Consider the following 15,550-nt stretch of genomic DNA (forward strand, 5'->3'; position numbering starts at 1 on the left):
AATGGATGAAAAGTACCATCTTGCTCAGGCAGGGCTCTCAGGAGTCTCTCTGGCTTGGAGTCGTTCTAGCCAGGCAGTCTGAGAGAGGCTACACTGCTTAAGTAGATGGAGGGCAAGGAGGTTCATGTTCAATGTGTAACGGATAAGGATGAGCTACCGGGGCTGCTGTAACCACCCCCAAATCTCACTCAGAGTCCAAGTGGATCCAAGAGATCCCCTTGGGTCCACAAGGGTAGCTGTTCTCCATCCATTTGCTCAGGCTTCCAGAATGCTGGCTTGTACTACAGCTTTACATCCACCAATGCTTCTGGGATCACGGTGGCGGCAGGAGAGAGGCCATTGGAGAAATGGGCACAGGTCCTCACCTGTGTCTACCCAGAAGTGACGCATGTCACAGGTCCGCCTTCGTGGGACCTCTCTTATTGAAGCATTGGTGAAAACCAGTAAAATCTACCACCAAATACCTGCTATTAGCCATTGAGACGCCTGAGAATCACAGACAATTTGCCTGAATGATAGTGAGTGTCTGAATGGCCTGGGGATTGCATAGGCTATAGCTCCCTATTGCCCTGGATAATGTGTTATTTTCACCCCTTCATTCTGAATCTACTCATTGAGTATCTCGATGGCCTGTTTCTGGGACACAATTCTACAGCTCATCTCTGATGTCATGTCATGTCATGGCTGCAGCATCTATGAAGGCATAAACAGCCATCTCCACCTCTGTATCCAGTGCCTGGACAAATACTTGACATATAAATTCATATTTTACTCCTCCTGATAGACGCTTGGTTTCTCTGCTCTTGTACAGAAGGCATAGGCAACTTGAAAAGTCCAGCACATCATTAACCTTGGGCAGAGGACATCCAGAAGGTAAGGGTGACAGAGAATGCCTTGACCTGAAACAACTCCACGGTCAGGGTTTTCTATCAAGGGGACCCCGACCAAAGACAGGACCCTGAAAAACAAAACCTCAGAGGGCTCCTCACTGCCTGTTCAGAGTGGGATGGGGGCTGCTTTGGTGACAGGAGGGTTGAGAACCAGGCGGTAACTCAAGAATCTTCTATCAGACTGAACAGGGGCTTTGCTAGGAAAATGCTATGGTTGTCCTCTCTCCAAACAGAGAAGGGTCCTACCCTGCTCCCATGATGCCACCTGGCACTGTGAAGGTCACGGCATCTCCTGAGAACACAAGAGTCATACAGCCCTGGCTTTACTTGGCTACCAAGCCAGAGACTGTGGCTGCTGTGGTTTAGAAGAGGCCGAAAGTGTTTGAAATCTCTGTTGACCTTTGCCCATGATGTAAGTACAAGGGAGGCCCCTATGCTCAGGCATGGATTAGGGCCTGAATTTTCTGAATAACCTGCCTTGGCCCTCTATATTAGTCAAGTTGTGTCTATAAAGCCCAATCAGACCTCCTTACTTGTTCTCTGTGCTGGAGAGCAAATCGGACCCCCGCAGCCCCACAGTGCAGGTGGATCTGAAGCCACCTTCCATAGGGTGTGGAGTCTCAGCCTCCACAGCCTTCAAGACCACAGGAGATTTCCTTCCTTCCCACCGAGTCACATAGTTTTGCTCTATTTCCTTCCCTCTTGTCACGAGACAGGCTTGGCTGAAGTGTTGGGATGGGCAGTGATCACTTTTAGAGGGTCTGCCCACACCACGCTGACCTCGCGTGGATCCCGGCGGCCATGTTGCCCTGTGAGGTCCCGCCTTCTGGGCTTAGGTCATTGGACTGGAGGTTGGGCAGCTGAGACAGACTCATTTTTATAGGACTTTGGAACTGATATCAAGCAAGAGTTTCTAATCTCCGTGTGGCAATTCGTGTGATGTATGCTTCCCCACACCTGGGCAGTCAAGAGACTGGGAAGAAGAGGAAGCTGGTGTGTAAAGGAGGAAGATGCAAGGATGCAGAGAGGGGCAGAGGCCAGGGAGATAGCACGATGTTGCCTGTGCTCCCCCAGTCCTCCCGGGCCAATTCAGAGCTCTCTGTTCTTAGGAAAAATGCTTGCGGGGCATCTGGGTGCCTCAGTCAGTTGAGGGTCTGACTTTGGCTCAGGTCATGATCTCACAGTTCATGAGTTCAAGGCCCCCATCGGGCTCACTGCTGTCAGTCTGTCAGTGCAGAGCCTGCCTCAGATCCTCTGTTCCCCTCTCTCTGCCCCTCCCCTGCTTGGGTTCTCCCCCAAAATAAAATATTAATTAAAAGAAGAAAAAATGCATCTACTTCACCTATGCCAGATCCAGTTGTTCTTATTTGCAATAATAACAATAATAATAATAATAATAATAAAAGGCCTTTCTAAGCTCCTTCAATGAGTGTGTCAGGTGTGGCCTTTCTGTGGAACTGACCTATCTGAGAAGCTGCCAGGAATTGGGTTTTTTTTTTTTTTTAGTAACAGGAGAAAGACCTTGGCGGAGAGTCTGAGCCACATGCTTTTGTTTTTAGGCATGCTGTCCTATTCACGGGATGTGGCTGCAGGAGTGTGCGGCTGAGCACCTGGGGGTCCATTCAGGAAGGGCCAGAAAGGGCAGATCCTGTGGTCCCGGAAACAAAGGAGAGAGCGGTTGGTGTCCTGTCTAGGGGAAGGACTTTGGTGCCCTCTCCTAGGAGCCTGTGCTCCATCCAGGTGTCGTTCCAGTTTCTTCAGCCTGGGTGTCACATTTTCCACAATCCCTGTCATGACGGGCAGAGGGCGATGTATGGAACTGTCAAATCATACTATACTGTATACCTGAAACTACTATCACACGGTATGTTAACCAACTGGAATTAAAATAAAAACTTAAGGGGCACCTGGGTGGCTAAGTCGGTTAAGAGGCTGACTTCGGCTCTGGTCATGATCTCATGGTTCGTGGGTTCAAGCCCCACGTCAGGCTCTGGGCCAACAGCTCAGGGCCTGGAGCCTGATTTGGATTCTGTGTCTCCCTCTCTCTCTGCCCCTCCCTGGCTTGTGCTCTGTCTCTCTCTCTCTCCTCTCTCAAAAATAAATAAACATTAAAAAAAATAAAAAATAAAACAAAAACTTAATTTAAAAAAAAAAGAAAAGAAGGAGCACCTGGGTGGCTCAGTTAGTTAAGCATCTGACTCTTGATACCGGCTCAGGTGGTGATCACATGGTTCGTGGGATCGAGCCCCAAGTTGGGCTCTGCTGACACTGCAGAGTCTGCTTGGGATTGTGTCTCTCTCCTCTCTCTGCCCCTCCCTCATTCCCACTCTCTCTCTCTGTCTCTCTCTCAAAATAAATAAATAAACATTAAAAAAATGAACATAACAAAAAAAATTTTGCCATTAGTGTGTCAATAAAACCAAACTAAACATACAAAGGCCTTTGACCTAAAAATTTACAGGCCAAAAGAGTAAGCTTTGAGGTCAACGACCTTTGTCATGACCAGGCTGTAGCATTGACACTGACTGCGCCCATGGGGGAGTCTCTGGTCACTCTGTGTCCCGATTTTCGCATCTGTAAGAGGAGGCGGCTTTGGCTAGATCCCCTCTGGTGAGGAGCAGGGAAAGAACATTCCCGCAACTGCCAGGCAAGAGGAGGGTTGGGGGTAAATGTGGGCATGGCTGGACACCCTCCATGCCCGGGACTTCACATGGAACTTGGGTCGTGTGGGAGGAACTCCCTCCTGTGAACAAGCAGCCGTCGTGTGCCACAGCGAGATCCTGGGCCGTGCAAGGGGGAGGACCAGTCTACTGGGCATAGGGTCGCCCGGTCCGGGGAGGCAGACGTTCCCGGCCAGGCTTCCATCCCACTGCTGCTTCCCCAGCCCCAGGGCTTGAAGCAAGAGGCAGCCACTGAGGCCTGTCAGCCCAGGGGCTCCCGCTTGCACTGGCTAGAGGAGCCTGGAGTTCAGGGAGAGGTCCGAAGAGGGATGTGCATGTGGGAGCCGTCAGGAGAAGGAATTCGAAGCTTTGGACAGACTGAGCTCTGCTTGGAGTGAGAGTCCAGCCTCAAGAGAATGGAGAGCAGAGGCCAGCCCTGCACCATTAAGTGGTCAAGTGGGAGGAGGAAGGGGCAAAAGAGGCGGCCGGGTGAGACAAAGGCAAGCAGGGGTGCTGCCCTGGAAGCCCAGAGGAAGGAGAGTGAAGGGCTGGGGGTGGTCAGCTGGTCAAACATGGCTGACAGTTGGAGGAGGATGAGGGGAAGGAGAAGGAGGAGGAAGAGAGCTGGGGGAGGGGGGAGGAGGAGGAGAGAGGGTGGGTTGAGAGAGGGGGCAGAGGGAGGGGGAAGGGAGGGGAGGAGAGAGGAAGGGGAGGAGAGGGGAGGGAAGGGGAGGGAAGGGGAGGGAAATGGGGAGGAGGGCTAGGGGGAGCCACCGGATTTTGCCACGGGGAGGTCTTGGGGACCCAAGTTTATCCCTTGCAACTGGGAAGGCAGTTCACCCCTTCTTCCTCTGTCAAGCCTCCTGTGTGTGAAGTCATTCGACTCTGAGAGAGGCGCTCGCAGGGGCCTCCCCCCACGTCTCTGTGGAGAAGCCCTGGCCACCAGAGGCGGCGCCATTTTATTGGGGCATCAGCAGCACACAGGTCTGGGCCCCCGCTCGCTGGCCAGGCTCCCGGCCGAGTGCGGCCCCCCACCCCAGTGGCTCAGAACTCGCAGACCACCAGGCGCTGTTCTCCGCAGGCCTTGTCGTTCCACTTGCCGTTGGTAAAGATCTCCACACAGTTCTCTGCGCCGCCATTGTTGTTGGGCTCCCCTGGGGCCCAGTTGGAATAGACCAGGGGCTCCCCTGTGGGGTAGATGAACTTGCCCTCCGTCTTGATGTCGGTTATACTCAGGAAAGCAGCCTTGTTCTCAACTGTGACCAGCTGCTGCAGGGCGTCGTTCTCGGCTGCAGAGCGTGGGGAGGCCATCTGTCCCCCCGCCTGTTTACACACCTGCTGTGCGTCCTCAAAAGTCTTCTCAAAACCTCCTGTCTTGAAGATCTTCTCCCCGACACCTCGGCCATTGGGGAAGAGCTCCACTATGAGAAGAGCAGAGTCAGCTTAGGGTTATGGCAGCCCCAGGCCAGGGCTCAGGGGCTCTGTGGCCGTTGTGCGGCATCACCCCACCCCCACCACCCAGCATCCGTGTGGGATATCAGGGCACCAGATAGGACAAATCTGAGGCACTTGGTTCCAGAGCAGCCCTGGCTTCACAGTGCACCCTGGGAGGAAGTCCTGTGTGTGGTCTGTAGTTACAGATGAGGACATGAGCTCAGAAAGGTTAAGTAAGGGGCCTGGAGTCACATGCCATCCAATGTGCTGTTAGGATTAAACCTTGTTTGCTGAGACATTAGAGCTGGAAGATGTGCTTTCTGTTTCACTCCATGTTGTGTGCTGGCGTCGGTGGAAATTGGAATGACTTTGGCCGGAGAGCTGAAGGTGTGATGCCTGGGGCAGTATGAAGAGCAGACTGTGCATAACAGTAGATCCAGTGGTGTTTCTGTGTGATGTGGGGTGAGGAGGGGGCATCTGAGAGCCTGGCTGTGTTAATCTCTGCACTTGTGGCAGCCCAATGTTGGCCCCTTGGGATGCATGATATGGGTGATGCACCAGCCAATCAGCCTCTCCAGGGTGCTGGCTGAGGGGATGAATGCACCTGAGAGGTGGCAGGGGGCAGAGAGGATCTGTTCCGGGAGAGCCCTGCTCGGGAATCTGAAGCCAGGCGTTTCAACCCTGTCCTGGCAATGACTGCCTAGGTGGACACAGGAAAGTTACTTCCCTTTTCAGGGTTTCTAATTCCTCATTTCAAAAGAGGGGGTACACGTCATAAAGACATCAACCATGTGACCTATCAAGTATCTATCTTTCATCCTAAACCCAGCCCTTTGGCTTTGGGGCTCAGGCATGGAAATCGTCAGGGCCTCCGAGAGGGCTGTGCCCTGGCCTCACAGGGCTGGTTAGAGCTCAGGGTGCTCCCTGACCCATGGCCCTTCTCCTGAGTAGCTTCAACTAGGGCTCGGGGGTAGATTCTCCACAGGCTCAGGGCGGCACTTGAAGCAGCCCTGGACAAGGTCAGTGCGAGAGTTCATGGGCCGCTACTGGGTTTTATGTTCCATGCATCTGGGTGGGCGCACATGTGCATGCACAAACATGTGCATGTATTCGTCAGGAGGTACACGGGAGTACCTACCATCTGGACATGTGTACATACATATGCATGTGCTCGTGTATGTCATGGTGTGGGGTGAGTGGTGGTATTTGAGTACACACATGGCCAGCATCTATGGACACGTTCCACTTCGCAGCGATGTGCATAGAAGTGAGTGAACATGTGCGAATTTGTTACGGAGGGAACAAGACATACCCAGTACCTGAAACTCCCATCCTTGGTGCTTAGGTACTTAGGAGCCAAACCTATGTTTTACCCAGTCAGACCCCTTTGTGATCTACTCTTTCAGAAAACTCTTCTTTTTTTTGTATCAGGGAGATTTGATGAATGATGAAGACTCAAAGCTGATGTCAGGGAGAGCCGAGGAGGGGGGCCAATCAGGGACTGAGGTGGAGATTCCAAAAGGCACAGGGCACTCAGGCATGTGCTCCTGGAGGCCTCTGACTCTGCGGCATTCCGGGATTGGGAAGAATCTCTGCTTTAAACACCCAGAAGTGTCCAGGGAGGGCCCGGCACTGGCTGGAGCCCAGAGGCAGCCAGCCCCCTTCCAGAACCATGGGCATGTCCAAGGTGAGATGCTCGAGGGCCACATAGCAAGGCCAAGTTCCTACCAGCCTTGGACCCCAAGGGCAGCACCCCAGCCCCAGCTCTCAGGACAGTGTCTGGATTCTCCGCTGCATTGGGCTGTGAAACAATATCTGGGCATTCACAGGCTAGGCCCCACAGAGGTAAGAAGTGTTTCCTGGGTTGGATCCCTGTCTATCACAGGGACCAGCAAGGGGCAGGCAGGAGTGAAGGTATGCTGAATGGCACAGGGCTTAGGGCACTGATCGGGTCACAGGTGGCTGTGATGTTGTGGGGTGGGGCATCCTAGAGCCTCACCCCACTCAACTAGGGATATGGCCACACCCTCCTATTTGTCTCTGGCATCTACTTCCGGATCTTGGAGTATATGACTGCACTGCTCTGTCTCAGCACTATTCTCAGCCCCAGCCCCTGTCCCAGAGCCAGAACCAGCTCTAAATATGCTCCCAACCTGTTCCAGCCTGGCCCCAGGCCCAAACCAAGGCGCAGGCGGAGGACTAGCCCTGGTGCCTGGCTCGATTCGGGTTCAGGAACTCACCTTTCCTATACTGAGAGAAGGCATTCTGGAGGAGTCGAACCTGTCCATGTAAGGCCTCCACCTGCTGCCTCAGAGCAGTGATGTCTGCGGAAGAAAGAGGTCAAGTGAAGGCAAACCCAGCACAGCCTGGGACCAGCTCAGAGCCTGGGCCTCAAGGGAAAGGTACCCAGTCTCAGGCACATATGGGGGGGAAGAGGGGGAAGGGCCCTAAGGGAAGCTAGGACTGGGCCCTGAGAAGCCCACATCCACTAACACAACTAGCCCCTGTCACCCCCAGATTTCTGGTACTTCTGCTATTAACACACTGTCCCCTGAGCAGGTCCCTGCACATCACTGACACTGAACCATATGACATTTTAACTCCATATTCCGGGGGTCTCATAGCACCTCCTTTGAGGGGGATAAGAATATACTGTCATCAGTACTTCCCATCCATTGGTTTATCTGATAGTCAAAGCTAGCCTTTGAACTGGGGAGAGAGCCATGCGTTCTCCAGGGATCGGATGGAAAAAACTGTTCGGGGTTGCCCTCCCTTGAGTAAGAGTCTAAAACCAGAGCCTCATTCCCCTACCTTCCTGCCTGTTAGCTTCCCTGCTTCCCACTCACTCCCTGTGGTTAATGGGGCCCAAGTCTGAGAAGGTGGACTATCTCAAGATAAAGGCGGCCACCTCCCTTCCCCTGTCCCCACCCCGTGGCAGCTCCCAGATCTAGCAGATGCTACCTTACCGGGAAGCCCGCTCTCTCCCTTTGCTCCTTTGTCTCCAGGAGCGCCTCTGTCACCCTTTGGTCCTGGGGGCCCTTTGGCACCTGGAGGTCCTGGCGGACCTGTGGCTCCAGCAGGCCCTGGGATCAGAGAACCGGGTGAGCTCTGTACACATTTCCCAGCAGTGTCACACTCCCAAGTCGTGGACTGTCCGCCTGGCCCTCCCCCATACAGACCCTCTCCATACGCTGACTGTCCCCACCACCCAATGGCCAACCTTTCCTGGACACAGTACCCCCGTGGCTCACACATCACTCTCCCTGCATGCGGACAGCTCCCAGAGCCCAGCAGTCACCCCTTCCTCTCTCCCCACCACCCAGTCACGCCAGCGGCGGGGGAGGGGAGGCCATCTCCAGCGTCAGGGGGACACAAGGGGGAGCCCAGTCCTAGCTCCTTCCATCACTCACCCGCCGCCCCAGCATTTCCAGGGGCTCCACGCTCACCCGGGGCACCTCTCTCTCCTTTAACCCCTGGGGGGCCTCTCGTCCCTGTAGAGCCCTGCATGCCGGGGGCACCCACTTCTCCTGAGGAGGGAACACATTGGGACAAAAGGTGCTGAGAGTGTGTTCAGTTGCGTACTATTCACCCATCGCTCCAGGGGGAGAGAGAACTGAGGAGAAGGCGCTCCTTACTGGCCGAGGTTCCTCCGGGGAGGCAAACAGGAAAACACCGTTGGAGGGAATGTGGGGGAAAGGCCACAAGGCCGGCCTGGCGCTGCTGGTCTGGGCTTTTCCCAGCGCTCTGAGCTGGCCGTAGGTCCCACCCGGACTGTGCTGTATCCCTCCCTTCGCCCTCCCGGACCGGCCACGTACCAACCACCTACCTTTGGGCCCAGCCTCTCCTTTGGGGCCTGGTGTGCCCTGAGGTCCTACGTTCCCCTGCTTCCCTGAGGGACCCTCTCTGCCAGCTGGACCAGGCATACCTCGAGGTCCCGGAGGTCCTGGGGAAAAGGATCGGTGTGGTCAGTGACACTAAATCCTGTTGGAAGTGGGAGCGTACAGAGAGGAGAGCAGTGACAGAGGTCAGAGAGGCAGCGTCGTCGTAAAAGGTGCCGTCAACAGGAGTTCCAGTCTCCCCTGAAATGACCCAGTGTCTACCGCACAGACACCTGCATTCCATGCCCAGCTGCTCACCAAGGGCTCCGGAGGCTCCCTTTGGTCCTGGCTCTCCGGCGGAGCCATTCTCCCCTTTGGGCCCAACTGGGCCAGCTGGGCCAGGCGTCCCCACTCTCCCGACGGCTCCTGGCAAACCTGTAGTGGCAGAAGAAATGGGTACAAGCCTTAGGCCCAGAGGCGAGCCAGCTGCGTGCGTGGTCAGGCCCCTTGCATTCCTTCAGCATTCCACAGGGCATAGACACCCCACCTCCACAGTCCTCGGTCCAGTGGTGATCCAGGAAATGGGTGTCCACATCCCCAGTTTACAGGTGAGAAAACAGGCTTGTCGGAGTTGGCTGAGAAGCCAAGAGCCATCTGACTTTCCATACAGGGCACCTTCCCCTGCCCCAAGACCACAGTGTTTACAGCAGCAAGCTGCCAGCATTTACCCTTGATCATGGACTCCTCGTTCTCCCCTTCCCAGAACCGGAGTTTCTATCAGAAATGACACCTGGCACTAATCATCAGGGAAATTGCAGATCAAGACCACAATGAGCTATCACCTTACACCTGCTAGAATGGTTTTTCTCAAAAAGGCAAGAGATAACTAATGTTGGTTGGGATGTGGAGAAAAGGGAACCCTTGTGCACTATTGGTGGGCATGTAAATTGGTGCAGCCACTGTGGAAGACAGAATGAAGGGTCCTCAAAAAATTAAAAATAGAACTACTGTATGATCCAGCCATTCCACTTCCGAGCATTAACCTAAGGAAACAAAAACACTAATTCACAAAGATATCTGCATCCCCATGTTCACTGCAGCATTGTTTATAGTAGCCAAGACATGGAGGCAACTTAGAGCCTGGGTGTCCACTAATGGATGAGTGGATGGAGAATACACAGGCATTTATATGATGGAATATTACTCAGCCAGGAAAAAGAATGAACTCTTGCCATTTGCAACAACATGGATGGACTTTGGGGCATCATGCTAATTAAGTCAGAGAAAGACAAACACCACATGATCTCACTTCTATGTAGAATGTACACAGACAGACCAACCAACAAACAAAAGCAACAGCCTCAGAGATACAGAGAACAGATCGGGGGTTGTCAGAGGCAGGGTCGGGAAGTGGGCAGAATGGCTAACGGTGCTCAACAGGTACAAACGTCCAGTTATGAAATAAATTTGTGTGCAGCACGGTGACTATAGTTAATAATACTGTATTGTATACCTGAAAGTTGCTCAGAGGGATCTTAACAGTTCCCATCATGAGAGGAGAAAAATTGTACAAGGTTTGCAGATGGACGTTGACAAGATTTACTGGGGTCGTTTCACAATGCATGCAAATATTGAATCATTATGTTGGACTCTTAAAACTAATATAATGTCATATGTCAGTTCCATGTCAACAAAACAAGAGAAAGCAATGTAATACACTCTTGAGACTATAGAAAATAGACCAAATTATTACCTAATGTCTCATTATGTTCAGTATGATCCTGTTTCACAAATATGTACACGCATGTGTACGGCATGGGAAAAAACACAGGAAAAGCATCTACAGAAGTGTTACCAGTCGTTCTTTCTAAATGACACAAGGTAACTTTGTCTTCTTGCTGTTTCTTTAGTGACTACAGATTATTGTTGTATGGGAAAAAATGATCGAACCTATTTAGAAAGACGTGGCCTCCAGAAAGTCTGTCGAGGTCTAAAATCACATAACATTTACCCCCAAGAGACTAATCTGAGCAAACAGTTACCAATGTGCAAGAGATTTACACTCAGTTCTGTTCATTTGGGTATTCTTTTTTTTTTTTTTATTGAGATTCAATCCATATAACATTAACCTGTTAAAAGTATACAATTCAGGGGCAGTTAGCACATCCACAGTGGTGTGCAACTACCTCCTCTTTTTAGTTCAAACTCACTTCATCACCCAAAAAAGCCCCATGGCCACTAAGCCATCACCACCCCCAGTCTCCCCTCTTCCCAGCCCCTGGATAGCACCACTTCGGCTTTCCGTCTCTATTCCCTATTTTGGACAATTCTTATCAATGGAATCAGACAATATATGGCTGTTTATGTCTGGCTGTTTTAACTCAGAGTGACATTCTTGAGGTCCATCACCTTGGCAGTGTGCCTCGGCGTTTCATTCCTTTGCGGGGCTGAGTAGTATTCCACTGTGTGGACAGGCCCCGTCTGGTTCATCCAGTCACCAGTTGATGGACATCTGGGAACATCTGTTCCCATCTTTGGGCTGTTGGGGATAAAGCTGCTCTAAATGCTCATGTGCAACAAGAGAGGAAATGACACCTGATGGTGTCACTCACTTATCTGTTCCCTGCGAAACCATCTGCAGAACATAACTGGGCGAGATGCAATGTTCGCACCAGGCCCCGGTCTGCAAGGGATTTGCGGTGGGATTTTGAACTGTGAGGACCCAGGTGATGAGGGAGGAAGAAGATTCACGAGGCCCCTAATCCTCCTGCGACGTCACCCCAGCCGAGTGCACACACGTGGGGCCAGAGCTGTCTCCCTGAGGCAGCAAATGGGACTTCAAGGCAAGGAGGATTTAGAGACTCGCAGAGGGAAGGCGACATTTGAGACTTGGAGACTGTGCTCCAGGAGGGGCCGGGTCTGCTGGGCAGCAGTGTGCTAGTGGCAGGGGCCGGGGGCCTGGGATGAGTGGCTGAGAGGCTCTGTGCTGGGCGCTATGTCCTGCTTCTCATTCTGATCCTCACCAGGAATGACACGGAAGCATAGAGGGTTTTCCAGGTTGGGCCCCACACCCCATATCCAATAGGGCATCGCGCTGGGCAGAGATGTCCTATCTCTAGGCTGAGCCTCCCTCGGGCTCCACCCTGGCTGAGATGGCAGCGGGTAGAAAAAGCGCTAGAGGTTTCCCATCCATGGCCCAGAAGCCCCGGAGACCATGAAGGGACGCCCTCTTCAACAGCGAGCACCCATGCCTCCCAAAGCACTAATTTTGCATCCTAGCGCCCCCCAAAGGCCAGCCCTGTACCTTAATGCCACCGGAAGTGATGCTGTGTGGACCAGCAGCCTGGCCAGTCTGAGCTGTGCTAAATTCCTCCTCTCCTTACAGCTTCCATTCATTCATTCCACAGGTACTCACTGAAACTTCTACTGTGTGCAAGACGCCATCCACAATGCCGGGATGCAGCAGTGGAAAAAGCAGACACAACATCAGATCCCCCTTCCTCTTGGGGTTGAACCCCAACTGCATAGAGACAGATCATAAAAATTAAAATGTACAACATATGGTTCATTAAAGCAAAATAAGCACCAGAGAGGAAAGATAAAGCACAGAGAGTGTCGGAAGGTGGGGGTGGGGAGGGTGGAGGGGGTGGACTGTCTTCTAAGCAGGGTGGTCGGGGTTAGACTCGTGGAGAAGGTGGTCTATGAGTAAAGCCGTGACGGAGGTGAGGAGTGACCCACAGGGACGGCTATGGGAAGAGCTATGGGAAGGGCCCGAGGAGGCAGGGGGCTGAAGGTGGTTAGGGGCCAGCAAGGAACCAGTGTGGCCAGAGCAGGGGAGGTCAGAGAAGTATGCAGGGGTGAAGAGTGTCGTCGTGGGCTGCTGAGGGTGTGGAAATACATGCCTATATACATTAAATCCTTCTGGGCAGGAATCTTGGAGATGCCAAGGAGTAAGAGGACTGTCCCTAGAAATACAGCCCGCATAGCAGGGTGGGGACATTGGCCCTCCCTGATACGGCTGAGGCAGTACCACACTGAGCCAGCTCCACCCCCTACCTCTGCTCAAGGCTCCCTTCTCTCAGGCTTATCTTGTCCTTTACAGTAGGTTCTTGGAACCCTGTGCATCAGGATCTGCAGGGGACATTGTCCCAAGTGCAGACTCTGGCCCCAGCCAGACTTACATGGCTCAGGATTCTGAGGGGCTCCAAGCTCACTAGGAAATTCTCAGACCCATAATGGTTGAGTGACTAACGTGCCTGGAATCCAGGAGCCAGAGTTCAGCCTGGTTCCCTGGCCCAGCTGTGCATTGTTCTTTCTCCAAGCACCAACCCAACGCCAGGTTTGGAATGTGCATGGCGGCGGGGGGGAGGGGGGGGACCACCTGCGGAAGACAGGGAGGTCTCAGCCACACTCTGCGCTATAGGCTCACAAGGTGATTATAGGAAATGGCTCCCCCTCCCGGATTTGATTCAGGACCCCTCTGAGAGCTAAAGAGCACGGGGATTCTCCAAGATGCTGACACCTTGAATACACCTTCTGAGTTCACTTCCAGGTGGCCTTCCCCGAGCCCCAGGCCATTCATATCGGGAGCCACTTTCTCTCTGTAAAGGACCCATAGGTACTAGCTTGTCCGTTGTCCTATAAAGCCTGGGGATGTTACCTATCTTTCCTACTTAAATGTTGTTAGTTTCCTTCCTTCCCAACCAAAATGCCAGTTCCCAAAATATAGACCACAGTTGATCCCTCCATAACCCTAGCCCAGCACCTGGTGGGGGTGGGGGTGGGGTCCCTTGTCCTAAATGGTGGTCCACTGAATTCTAACTCCTTGCCACCGAGATCCAGATGCTTCCCTATATACAGTACTTCTTAGATAATTCCCTTAATAATCAATACCTTTGGCAACCTCATGAGAATTCACCTGATTGGTCCAGCTGGAAGATGCAACTTTATCCTGACAATCTGACAAAAAAAAAAGCCTTGGCTCCCTGATTTGTCACTGTGCAGTAGATATTATTCCCATTTATAGATAAACAAACTGAGACTCAGGGGCACTGACTTGTCCCACGGTGGGTCCCTGCTGTGGAAATGGAGCTAGCCATCAAACACAGATCTGTCTGGTGCAGAAGCCCGTGTCTTTTCCCCTCCAGACTGGGTGTCATTAAGCCTCTCTGTGTCACAATTTTCTTACCTGTCAAATGAGATTCACATATTCCCTGTAAGATTTTTGGTAGGATTAAATGAATAACTCAGTGAACGCCCAAGCACAAGGCTGGACAAAGGAATGTGAGTTCCCTTTCAGTCTCTCTGTAATGTATTAGGACAGTTTCCTGTGATCAGACCTGAGTATGGGGTCACAGAATCTCATTCTTTCCCAACCTTCATGACTATTGAAAATATATATATATATTTTTTCATTTAAATTCAAGTTAGTTAACATACAGTGTAGTCTTGGCTTCAGGAGTAGAACCCAATAATTCATCTCTTACATAGAAAACCCAGTGTTTATCCCAACAAGTGCCCTCCTTAATGCCCCTCACCCATTTAACCCATCCCCCTACACACCTCCCCTCTAGCAACCCTCAGTTTGTTCTCTGCATTTAAGAGTCTCTTGTGGTTTGCCTCCCTCTCAGTTCTTATCTTATTTTTCCCTCCCTTTCCCTATGTTTATCTGTTGTGTTTCTCAAATTCCACATATGAGTGAAATCATATGATATTGAAAGTATTTGACACCCTGCACCCACGCTATTTAATCTGGATGACCAACTGTTAGGTCCCAGAGCAGGGTTCCGGGGAGACACAGATTCCATGTACCCATTATTTCCTCCTTCTTGGAGTGGGAGGAATGAGAAGCCTCCAAGGAAGGAATCAGGACAGCTGGTAATGGAGGGAGGCACCTGGGGGCTCAGAGCAGCCAGTCATTTGCCAATTGGTAAAGCAGCGTTTCACACGGACCGAACGTCTGGGGGAAACCCACCCCCTTGGGAAGAAGTCTACCTCCAAGTCTTCCATTGCAGACTGTCCCAGCGCTTCTGGGTCGGTTACAATTCCAACGCCCACCCCTTTCCACGAGGACAAGCCAGTGGTCCCAGCTCTACCTGGGTCCCCCTTCTCGCCCCGGGGGCCCTCTCTCCCATCCCGTCCATCGCGACCAGGCAGGCCATTCTCCATGGGGCTACACATGACCAGGGTGCAGGCGTTGGCTGCGGTTCTCTGGAAATAGGTCTTCATTTCTGCTCCCAGTGACCTCAGGGGCTGTGTGAGCAGGATCACCACGGAGAGAGGGAGGAGAAACATGGCCTAGGTGGATGAACAGAATGAGAAAGGACATGCTCTTGGTCTTAGGGCATGGGTTAGGGCTTGGCCCAGCTCCTGAGGGTCAGGAGAAGCACCTCCCCTCCTGCCCTCCCTCCCCAGGGTTGAGAGAAGCAGGTCTCCCAAAGAAATTTAGGGACCAGGTGGGCACACGGTCTGGTCTGGGAAAGCATGAGTTACGCAGCTGGAACTCAGGTATAAGTTGGCAGCAATATCCATCTATTCTGAGATGCCCTGTGTCGTCCTTTCTTGTGACTTCCCTTGGGCACTGATATTGGCACAGGGGGTAGGATGTAGAATTCCTCACTGAGGCCACAGAATCACATCAGGAAGGATTCACTGAGTGCTTCTGGGAAAGACCTTTCCCTTCTTTGGACCTCCACCTCCCTGTCTATACCATCAAGGTGGTTGACTTAGCTCTGACGACGCGACCTCG

At 52.4% G+C, this 15,550-nt stretch overlaps 1 protein-coding gene and 1 long non-coding RNA gene across 2 annotated transcripts; one reads left to right on the plus strand and one right to left on the minus strand.

Annotated features, from left to right (window-relative positions):
- The first annotated feature begins 813 nt into the window (after positions 1 to 813).
- LOC120237301 lies at positions 814 to 2,695 on the plus strand. The gene is made up of 3 exons (XR_005529913.1): positions 814 to 873; positions 1,124 to 1,302; positions 2,450 to 2,695. It is a non-coding gene; the product is annotated as an uncharacterized LOC120237301 (long non-coding RNA).
- A 1,899-nt stretch (positions 2,696 to 4,594) lies between these two features.
- SFTPD (surfactant protein D) lies at positions 4,595 to 15,096 on the minus strand. The gene is made up of 7 exons (XM_039240514.1): positions 14,898 to 15,096; positions 9,121 to 9,237; positions 8,811 to 8,927; positions 8,395 to 8,511; positions 7,951 to 8,067; positions 7,225 to 7,308; positions 4,595 to 4,971 (listed from the first exon to the last, which is right to left on the minus strand). Exons 1-7 carry the CDS (start codon positions 15,094 to 15,096, stop codon positions 4,595 to 4,597), a joined length of 1,128 nt encoding a protein of 375 aa, XP_039096445.1.
- Between the last annotated feature and the right edge of the window lie 454 nt (positions 15,097 to 15,550).

The sequence above is a fragment of the Hyaena hyaena genome, unplaced genomic scaffold (genome assembly GCF_003009895.1).
Source record: "Hyaena hyaena isolate Hyena2069 unplaced genomic scaffold, ASM300989v1 scaffold_176, whole genome shotgun sequence".
In the NCBI taxonomy this organism is placed as follows: Eukaryota; Metazoa; Chordata; class Mammalia; order Carnivora; family Hyaenidae; genus Hyaena; species Hyaena hyaena.

Bases quoted from the DNA above. Each gene is read 5' to 3' on its own strand.
- SFTPD (XM_039240514.1), bottom strand. From the start codon at position 15,096: ATGTTTCTCCTCCCTCTCTCCGTGGTGATCCTGCTCACACAGCCCCTG. The intron at 8,512-8,810 runs GTAGGTGGTTGG...TTCCCTCCTCAG, and splicing joins AGGAGAGGCTGGGCCCAAAG to GAGAAGTGGGTGCCCCCGGC. The intron at 8,068-8,394 runs GTGAGTGATGGA...CTCTGATCCCAG, and splicing joins TGGAAATGCTGGGGCGGCGG to GGCCTGCTGGAGCCACAGGT.